We start from the raw sequence: 11,209 nt of genomic DNA, 5'->3' as shown, positions 1-11,209 counted from the left end.
AGTATGTGAAGTCCTCTCCACACTAACAATTATGCTGTTTTTACTGTCTACAGATCTTCCTCTTGTTTGAGTGATTTATAACATACCAGCAAAAATGTAGTTCATTGTGCCAAGATGATGTTAAGTGGTATGCAAGATTCTGTTTTTGAATATTTAAATGTCATTACACGTCATAAAACACCACTTTAACCTGCAATCTAGAAATCTTAGCCAACCAGTGAGCCAGCCCACCTGTGTGCTTAAGTGTTTATATTTTATTTTCCGACCATTAAGAATTTTTATATAAATTCTTCCGAAAAAAAAATGCTATGGATTTGAGACATATGAGTACTGTTCATGATGTAAGTACCAGTATAATGTCAGTTTCAGTTTTGGAAAAAGTTAACCCATCTGGTTTGTGTTTGTTTTCTTGTTTTGATTGTTGTTTTCATCACAGTGATACAGAAACAGCTGGTAAATTAATAAAGCCATGTTGTGTGCTCGATTCCCGGTCAGTGTAAACTTTTACTTGACCTTTCAATAGTGACCTTGACCTTTGAGCAACAACCATGGGTCACGTGCGCAGGAACATTTCTGTGTAGTAATAAACAACGCAATTAAAAGTTATGGAGTGGAAACAAATTTCTACTTGACCTTAAAAAATTGTGACCTTGACCTTTAACCTACACGCATAGATCATGTACATTCATAATCTTCATATTGCCCCCTATTCACAAACCAAGTTTTATGAACCTAGCTTGAAAATTTTTTGCAGGATCCAGATTTGTGGATGGACAGATGGACAGAGGGCATTTCTATAGTCCCATCTGGTGTTCCACCGGTAGGGGACTAATTACCTTAGGCATTCAGGCTTCAGAACATGCCTTACAGTCCAGTTTGTGCTAATGATCAGTCTGTATTCAACGTGTGTGCACAGCTAATGTCAAAACTTGAAATAATCTGTCAAAATTTACTTTTGATGCCATGTATTTGAAAAACACTTACTTAATAGCTTGTTGTCAACAGCCAAACCTCAGCACCTATATTTAGACTATGACTGGTACAAGTTCAAAAAGTGTATTTCATTATATAACTCCTGAATTTGTTTATTCAACACCATATTTTGCTGGGCTAAAGTAAGAATTTGAAAAATAACAAAAGTTGTCACTATTGATGACAAATGCCCCCCGAAGCGAGCCCAAGAATGCTACAGTTGTCTGCGCAAAAACAATTTAAATCACACATCATTTTGTGACCTTGACCCAAGAGACCTGGGTCATAAGCGTGACACACCTTCTCAATATGGTTAACATTTGTGTCAAATTATTTCAAATCCCTTGATAAGGCAGAGCTATGGACCAGACAAGAAAGACCTTTGACTTCTAAGTGTGACCTTGACCATAGAGCTAGGGGTCTGGATCTTGCGCAGGACAGGCCATCTCACTATGGGGAACATTTATGCAAAGTAATTTCAAAATCCCTTCATCACTGGCAGAGTTAAGAACCCGACACAAAACGGACCCTATTAACCTTTGACTTCTAAGTGTGACCGAGACCTTGGAGCTAGGGGTCTGGGTCTTACCCATGACATATTGTCTCATTATGGAAAACAGTTATGCCAAGTTATTTCAAAATCCTTTCATGGATGGCAGAGTTCTGGATTGGACACAAAACAGACCCTGTTTTAACCTTTGACCTCTAAGTGTGACCTTGACCTTGGAGCTAAGGGTCTTGGTCTTGAGCTTGACACGTGTCTCATAATGGTGAACATTTATGCCAAGTTATTTAACAGCCCGTATAAGAATGTTTGAATCCGGCTGCAGGCACTTGTGATTTTTCATCATAAAAGTCTATTCTCTTTAATTTCTGTTAAGTCGTAAGATTAGATAAGACTGGTTCATATGACTGCAAGGCATTAAGGTGTCAACACCTATGACAGGTGCAACATTTATTTAAGAAGCTGCATGTGCTGATGTGACATCATTCATTACCTTCAATGTATACAAAGTGATAAAACATTTCACTTACACGTTTCCAAGAATTTTCAAACGTGCAATTAATGAAAGGCCCCAAGACAAAATGAACTTTGTTCAATCGTTCATTCAAAAAAAAACACAGACGAGCATGAGGGAAATCTGTCATCATAAATATAACAATATTCATGAAATCATGACAACTTTGATGAAACAGAGGTAAAAACAGACTAATAAAAAGTTTAGATGTTAATGTTTAATACCAAGTGACCTCATAAAACTTAAATGAATACCTTTTACAGGGAAGAAATTGTTGCAGCAAGATTAAAGCTTGCTTGGTTACATAAAAACTGGTGTTGCAACACGAGATTTCAATGTCCTACGAATTTAGACTGAAACATTTTTTCTACAGGAGGCATTCACTAAAAAAATCCCTTTTATCAGGAGAATGGCTTTTAAACCTATTCGCCCGTAGTTTGACATTTTTCAACATGTTCATTTCTACCAAGTTTCACATAATTATGATGTTTATTGGAGTACTATAAGTTCACAGTATTATACTGTGAGGTAACTGAGTTATGAAAAGTCCTGTACTGTGAGGTAACTGTGTCATGAACAGTCCTGTACTGTGAGGTAACTGTGTCATGAACAGTCCTGTACTGTGAGTTTATTATGTCATGAACAGTACTATACTGTGAGGTAACTGTGTCATGAACAGTCCTGTACTGTGAGTTTATTATGTCATGAACAGTCCTGTACTGCAAGGTTACTATGTCATGAACAGTACTATACTGTGAGGTAACTGTGTCATGAACAGTCCTGTACTGTGAGGTAACCGTGTCATGAACACTCCTGTACTGTGAGGTAACTGTGTCATGAACAGTACTAACCTAGTCTTTGGCAGATCTCTTTTTTGTTCACTTACAGTATTTTTATAGAATTACTTCCCTTTTTTATTACTATAAATAGCTTATTTTGTAAATGTTTTATTATTGGCCATAGGGAAAAACCAAGACCACTTTTCAATATGGATGGTATCTCAAATTTCTAGGTATATTTTAACATATTTGTACCTAATTTGTTTTAGAATTTCTTCCCTTTGTTCTTCCTGTCCTCTGGGCTTCAACTGTCAAGTTCTTACAATTTCTCTGATATAACCCTTCAGGCGTATATTGCCCCACTTGGCGGAGCTCTTGTTTATTATGTCAGGAGTATTTAAAATCAGCTAATTTGTCCTTGAACTTCTGCATTTCAGTGATTACATTTAGCAGACACACTGAATTAATTAGCATAACAACAACTAAAACTTGCTGACCAAAACTTTACAGCATAACTACAGACTGAGTCAATTTAGTGTAACCAAACAAAATTCATGTAACCATGTTTGAACAACAAAACATGACAGAACTTGTTAGTTAAACAAATTTTAGTCATGCATATAACAATGCAATCTTAATATCTAAGTAAAATTTAAAAAAAAAAATCTATTACTCTAATGTAAAAGTCATACATCAAGGAGTAAACAAATATTTCAATATTTGAATACAATTAACTTGAACAAATAAGTTAAGATATTCAATTAGGTCTGTTTGCTGGCTGTTTTACATAATTTTTCAAAGTTGATCTAATAATACAAAACTGGACATGAATTTGTAAATATAAAGTTCTTTTTGTTGGGATGTAACCACAAAATAACAACAAGAGGACCATGATGGTCCTGAATCGCTCACCTCTTCCCACATGACCCAGTTTTGAGTATGATGTCGTTTTTTCTATCATTTGACATAGTGACCTAGTTTTTGAGCTCATTTGACCCAGTTTTGAACTTGACCTAGATATTATCAAGATAAAAATTCTGACCAATTTTCATGAAGATCCATTGAAAAATATGGTCTCTAGAGAGGTCACAAGGTTTTTCTATTATTTGACCTACTGACCTAGTTTTCGAAGGTACGTGACCCTGTTTTGAACTTTATCTAGATATCATCAAGGTGAACATTCTCACTAACTTTCATGAAGATCTCATGAAAAATATGGCCTCTAGAGAGGTCACAAGGTTTTTCTATTTTTATACCTACTGGCCTTGTTTTTGACCGCACGTGACCCGTTTCGAAACTGACCTAGATATCATCAAGGTGAACATTCAGATCAATTTTCATGAAGATCCATTGAAAAATATGGCCTCTAGCGAGGTCAAAAGATTTTTCTAATTTTAGACCTACTGACCTAGTTTTTGACCGCAGTTGACCCAGTTTCAAACTTGATCTAAATATCATCAAGATGAACATTCAGACCAACTTTCATACAGATCCCATGAAAAGTATGGCCTCTAGAGAGGTCACAAGGTTTTTTTATTATTTGACCTACTGACCTAGTTCTATATGGCACGTGACCCAGTTTCAAACTTGACCTAGATATCATCAAGGTGAACATTCTGACCAATTTTCATGAAGATCCATTCAAGATTATGGCCTCTAGAGAGGTCACACAGTTTTTCTATTTCAAGACCTACTGACCTAGTTTTTGATCACAGTTGACCCAGTTTCAAACTTGACCTATATATCATCAAGATAAACATTCAGACCAACTTTCATACAGATCCCATGAAAAATATGGCCTCTAGAGAGGTCACAAGTTTTTTCATTATTTGACCTACTGACCTAGTTTTTGACCGCACGTGACCCACTTTCGAACTTGACCTAGATATCATCAAGATGAACATTCTGACCAATTTTTATGGAGATCCATTCACAAGTATGGCCTCTAGAGAGGTCACAAGGTTTTTCTATTTTTAGACCTAATGACCTAGTTTTGGACCGCACATGACCCTGTTTCGAAACTGACCTAGATATCATCAAGGTGAACATTCTGACCAATTTTCATGAAGATCCCATGAAAAATATGGCCTTTAGAGAGGTCACAAGGTTTTTCTATTATTTGACCTACTGACCTAGTTTTTGAAGGCACGTGACCCACTTTCAAACTTGACCTAGATATCATCAAGATGAACATTCAGACCAACTTTCATACAGATCCATTGAAAAATATGGCCTCTAGAGAGGTCACAAGGTTTTTCTATTATTTAACCTACTGACCTAGTTTTTGACGGCACGTGACCCACTTTCGAATTTGACCTAGTTATCATCATGGTGAACATTCTGACCAATTTTCATGAGGATCTCATGAAATATATGGCCTCTAGAGAGGTCACAAGGTTTTTCTATTTTTAGACCTACTGACCTAGTTTTTTTATCGAACGTGACCCCGTTTCGAACTTGACCTAGATATCATCAAGATGAACATTGAGACCAACTTTCATACAGATCCCATGAAAAATATGGCCTTTAGAGAGGTCACAAGATTTTTCTATTATTTGACCTACTGACCTAGTTTTTGATGGCATGTGACCCAGTTTCCAACTTGACCTAGATATCATCAAGGTGAACGTTCTGACCAATTTTCATGAAGATCTTGTGAAATATATGGCCTCTAGAGAGGTCACAAGGTTTTTCTATTTTTAGACCTACTGACCTAGTTTTTGAAGGCACGTGACCCAGTTTCGAACTTGACCTAGATATCATCAAGATGAACGTTCTGACCAATTTTCATGAAGATCTCATGAAATATATGGCCTCTAGAGAGGTCACAAGGTTTTTCTATTTTTAGACCTACTGACCTAGTTTTTAATGGCACGTGACCCAGTTTCGAACTTGACCTAGATATCATCAAGGTGAACATACTGACCAACTTTCATAAAGATCCCATGAAAAATGTGACCTCTAGAGTGGTCACAAGCAAAAGTTTACAGACTGACGCACGCACGCATGCATGCACGGACGACGGACGCTGCGTGATCACAAAAGCTCACCTTGTCACTTTGTGACAGGTGAGCTAAAAATATGTCCTCCAAAATGTAAATGCTCTTATAATCACAGTCACTTAATCCAATTAGAAACTGGACTACCTTTAAGCAGCAGTAGCTTTTTCTCGAAAAAAAACTTTCTTCGTCTTTGATAGTATATTTAAGCAGCGTCCGAAAGTTTTAAAACAAGTGCTAGAATGAAATAAAAATTTTCAAAAATATTTTTCTATGAATTTTTTCACATACAAAGGCATGGAACATTTTTTGATTTCTTTATTAAAAATTTTGAGTTATTGCAGTTATATAACAATAGTACAAATAGCTTGCTAGTTACTGTCATAGCTATTTGTGCTGACATGAGTGAGTTAACTATGACTGTGGAAAACAGACTTTTTTCTTAATGAAGGAAACAAAACAGTAAATTTTTTCCCAATATACTCCCCAGAATATTTCACACATTTGTGGTATCTATGGACACAGGATTCACAACAGTTTTTAAAGTTTTCTGGTGGTCTTCCCCTTATACATTTGAAAACAACAACAGGCAAGTAATCCATGACATGAAAGTGTGAGCCTCTCAATTCTCCTTTATCAGAAAAAGCCAAACATCACATGGAGCCAATATTTCATAACAATTACTTCAATTAGAGCTATGTTCCTTTAGGAATAAAGATTGTTGTAAAGTACAGTCCATTTGCTAGGTAATTGTTCAAACTGGATCTCAGTCTCTAACATACTTGCTAAGGGACTAGCCTGTATTTTATGCAAAAGTTAAAATGACTGAGCCTTGCATTTCTGGACAGATTTCTTCTTCAAACTGTTGTGAAATAATTATCAGTCCTGAAGGAACTTCCATGGTTGTGTCAGATCACATCATTAAAATCAAACAAACAGAATTCTCTATTTATTTATTTCTAAAATCATGTCCTCATGGCTGACTTTCCTCTAGATACTAAATGCTTTGACAAGTAGGATTTAATCAAATTCTACATTGTAGAAAAAGATTTGTTTTAAACTTTCAGTACTAAAATAATGAGTTGGAACTGTTTTTAGTCTTGCAGTCACTGTGACCTTGAACTTTGACCTACTGACCTCAGAAACAATATGGGTCGGACAGTCATCCTATGAACTTTGACAACTGAGACCAAGGATTCCCTCGTAACTGATCAAACAGAAACCAAATGGTGTACCAAGCAACAAAAAGACCAACAATGAGAAAAACAATAAACACCCTTTTCTTTGAAATAGGTCAAAAAAATCTGTGCAGCAGAAAATGTTTCAATTTTAAACAACAACAGGTAGATAACAGACATAGCAAGATCACAAAAGCTCAGTAGTCCACTATTTGCAGCGATACCTATATAAGAAACAACAAAAAAAGTTTTCTTCTCTGCCTTTATTGATTGTACAGCATATTAAAAAAAATTATACAATTTGAAGTAAAGCATGCAGGAAGACCCTGCTTATTGATAATGCAGGCGGACCGATTTTGTATCTTTTGTTTTGACTGAATCTTTGGTAATCTGCTTTGACATGTATACAGTATAACCTCTCCCAACAGCACCTCTGCAGACAAACTACCTTTTACAAAGGCACACAGTTTTGCTAGTCATCTTTAAAAAGCAACACTGCTGGGAGAGAAAAATTTCATGCACCATCGCTATCACTCTTCAGATGTTATTTTAACAAGTTAAATAAAACTTCACTGCCTTTGCAGGGAGGTATAATAGATTCTAATTGTTCCAAAGAAGTTTTATTAACAGAGGTTTTACTGTATGGTAGATATCAACCTGATATGGCAAATGCGAATGTTGTTAAAGTTGTTACAAAATACTACCACTTTGGAGTTCATTTTTAAAGTAAATGTGTTCTTCAAGTTTATAGTAGTTGTGTTCACGTTTCAAGTTTATAGTAAATGTGTTCATGTTTCAATGTTCCTGTTTCACATTTACAGTAAATGTGTTCATGTTTTAAGGAAATAAGCAGCAAAAACCTTCTACAGCTGTCAATAGGTCTGAAAATATCCTTTGCCAAGGAAAAGTAACTGTAGTAGGTTATACCAAAAAGGAATGCATATACATGTGTCAAATACAATCTGACTGCTGAAAAAAATACTTTGCCAATCAGTTCTCTATATTCAAGTTTTATTCTAAATCATAACACAACAACAACATCCCATCCTATTTACTGAATAAAGTTTTCTGAACCGTCACTACCTTAAGTATACCTATTTTTCCAAATGAACTGAACTTTGAAATCAACAACATTCTTAAAAATTCTCAATGTTTTAATGTTCATAAAAATTATTTGATTTCTACTGTAAAAAGTAAAAAAGCTGAAATAATAAAAAACATTTATAATGTAACCATTAAAAAAGAAAAACGATTTTAAAATGCAAGCATGCTTGTTAAAATATGTACTGTGAACATATGTATTTTATAAGTTAAATATCTGCAGGCATACAATGAGAGCATAGTATCTCTGAATATGAAGAATAGTAAATTAAGAATAAAAGTGTTTACGTTACATCCAAATGTGACCGTGTGACCAAGTAACCCCATGTCCCGAATGTAACAAAACCTAAAAGACAGCAACACTTCTCATGTAAACGTAACAACCAAATGCCATTCTTTTAAAGATGAAGTTATCAGCAGATGTAAAGTATATTAAGCAATCAGGTTACTACAGCAAAATATCTTTTTATTCAGCAAAATTTAACCTACTCTGGCTCAGCATCAGTGGCTCAAAAACCCAGGCTTACTTCAACAATTCATTTAGTCCACGGTCATTTTCGTTATATTTTCTATATTTGGATAGCTAAACCTTTGATAAGTCAAACATGGCAGACAGCATCATAAGTGGTGTGCTTACCAACAAATATATCTAAAATGTCTATATTTTAAGTTGCTTTACTAGATATATACTTAGACAAGTTAGTCATAGTGACATTTCAACCACCCAACTGAACCAGAACAAATCACATACTTGCTCCTATGGATGGGACAAAAAGGAAGAGAAATTTATAAAACTTTAGTGTTGATAAAACTTAAGTGCTGAGAAGAAAAAAACAACTGCTGATAATTCATCAAAAGGCTTAGGTATATAAAAGCAATTAGCAAAGATTTATTTTTAATTAACAAATGTAAGGTAAACAACTAAAACTATTCTGCTCACAAACTCAAACTCTATATAAGTTTATTTTTGCTCTGTTAAACCTCATGACAGAAAAGTAACATTAATTTAATCAATTAAATTTTCGTAAAGCTTTTATTTAAGCTATAAAATTCAGCTATATATAACTGTTCATGTGACATAAATTGCATAGCTTTAATATTTCATTGCTAAAGTGATTGCTTGCCCTTAAAATTCATGTAAACTTCATGTAATGTAAAACCATTGAATTTCATGGGCATTAAATATCAATGGTTTTGGCCCAAATGGACATTTCTTGGAGATATGAATTCATGGATTTCAATTTAGGAAGATAAAATAAATGGCAAATTTAATTCCGAGGACTGGCACAACCATGAAATCAATGAAAATTAGGCTCCCATGGATATTAATTAATTTTACAGTATGCAATATATCCTATATATTTCGGTTGCATACATGGCTATATTATTTTTTGCAATCTTGAACCTTCATTTTTTTTTTATAAGATTGTATAAAAGAACTTAGTATTAAATCAGAATGTTAGCAAAGCCCAAGGCCTTTTTACACACATAAAATCAATACTGTACTTGACTTATGCAGAAATGCCAAATAGGCAATAAAGCTATATTTAGAGTCCAGTCTCAAAAGCAAGCTTCTGATTGTTTCCAAGCAACACCTGGAAACTGACCAATGACAGCTGTACTTTAGGAGACTGGTCATCATTATGTATACAGGTATGCAAATTACTTTTGGCAGAGATGTTCATATTTTTTTTTTACCATTTTTAAATGGTCAAGGAACTTATAGAACCATATAGTGTTTTTGACAGTATTTAAGCTACATGCATTTGAAAGTTTTTTAACAATGCCATTTGATATAACACTATATGATTTTATGCATAAAATGTCTTTGGGTTCCATTGGTTTATATGCCCCGACAGACATCTTGTTTTCTTTGTGTTCTTTGGTTCCTTGTATTTGTACTGTTATTTGTAGCCTTCTAGCAGTAGCGCTAAGACGGGTCCATCTTGCTGACTGGTACCTGGCTCAGCCCTTGTTTAATACCTCTGACCATTTGTTGACAAAATCAGTTATGTTCTCAACACTTACACCTGCAATATATCAATAATATCTATATACAAAAGAGGTTAAATCATACCTAACAATTTTTACACCAGTCATAAACCATCAGAATCTGATTTGGCTGTTTAAGTGTTCAATCTTGACACCCACACATGGCATCGGCAGATTGCGAGACTAGCAGGTAACCGTTACTTGGTCCACATATATCAACCTTCTCATTCTGGCAACTTAATTTTTGTATGTGCTGGTTAAGACAGAATACCAGTAAAATTTTATGAAAGTTAGCAGGAATACACCTACTTTAACTTGAAAAGGTCTGCGAAACCCAGGGTTAATGTAAGAAAATTTTACTGTACTGACATTCTCACCAAAATTTCATACAAGTAAGTCTGTAACTAGTTTGTAGACTGTAATTTGCAAAGAAAGAATGAAAAATCATGTAACAGCTTGTATAATTCATTGTAAATGTGCACTTCCTTCCCATGAATGTATAGTGAATAACTGCACGCAAGTATATTTATGCAAGAATGTGTCATAAATGACAATGGCATATTTCCTCAAAATTAAAATTTAAGTCCAGAAAATGACATTTAAGGACTTTAGAGCTACCAGTTTAGCCGCCAAAGATGTTGCTACAGGAAACAAATTCACCAAAAATAAAATTACATTCTGAATTTTAGAAATGAAAATATTGATTACCATGCTTAAATGGAAATTTAAAGGTGGTTAATCTGATTTTGATCAAGTTTGTTCTAAACTTAAACAGCTGATTAATTACACTTATCTGTGTTCACTGTGTTCTTAATACAAGTCAAATTTTCAGTGGAAGTATTTTTAAGATTTGATTTTCCCATCCTGGTTGCCCAATCAAGTTAGCTATATTTTAGCATACCTATAAACCAAAAACACCATGTTTTACCTAAAAATAATATATGAATATAAGTACTTCTGTATTAAAGTTGTTAAACACTTGCATTGTCAAGTACATATTTTGCCACAATTAATATGAAATGCATGTCTATAAAATTATTATTACCTCCCTTTCTCTAACAGAATATATGGAAACTGAAAAATGTTATAAAATGTTGCTTAAATGTGATTGACCACCTTTAAAGGGGCACATCTATTTCATTTTTTAAAGACGATAGTGGCCTATATCA

At 34.4% G+C, this 11,209-nt stretch overlaps 1 protein-coding gene across 1 annotated transcript in view; it reads right to left on the bottom strand.

The window, feature by feature from the left end:
* Positions 1-7,191: 7,191 nt before the first annotated feature.
* The window catches only part of LOC123566528 (nonsense-mediated mRNA decay factor SMG5-like), a 48,762-nt gene continuing 44,744 nt past the window's right edge, over positions 7,192-11,209 (bottom strand). The window contains exon 24 of the mRNA XM_053549120.1: positions 7,192-10,078. Coding sequence (XP_053405095.1) covers positions 10,014-10,078 — 65 coding nt within the window. The 3' untranslated portion in view covers positions 7,192-10,013. The remainder of the gene's footprint in view (positions 10,079-11,209) is intronic.

The sequence above is a fragment of the Mercenaria mercenaria genome, chromosome 8, assembly GCF_021730395.1.
Source record: "Mercenaria mercenaria strain notata chromosome 8, MADL_Memer_1, whole genome shotgun sequence".
Classification (NCBI taxonomy): domain Eukaryota; kingdom Metazoa; phylum Mollusca; class Bivalvia; order Venerida; family Veneridae; genus Mercenaria; species Mercenaria mercenaria.
The sequence above is the reverse complement of the archived record's forward strand: the minus strand, read 5'-3'. Positions and strand labels throughout refer to the sequence as shown.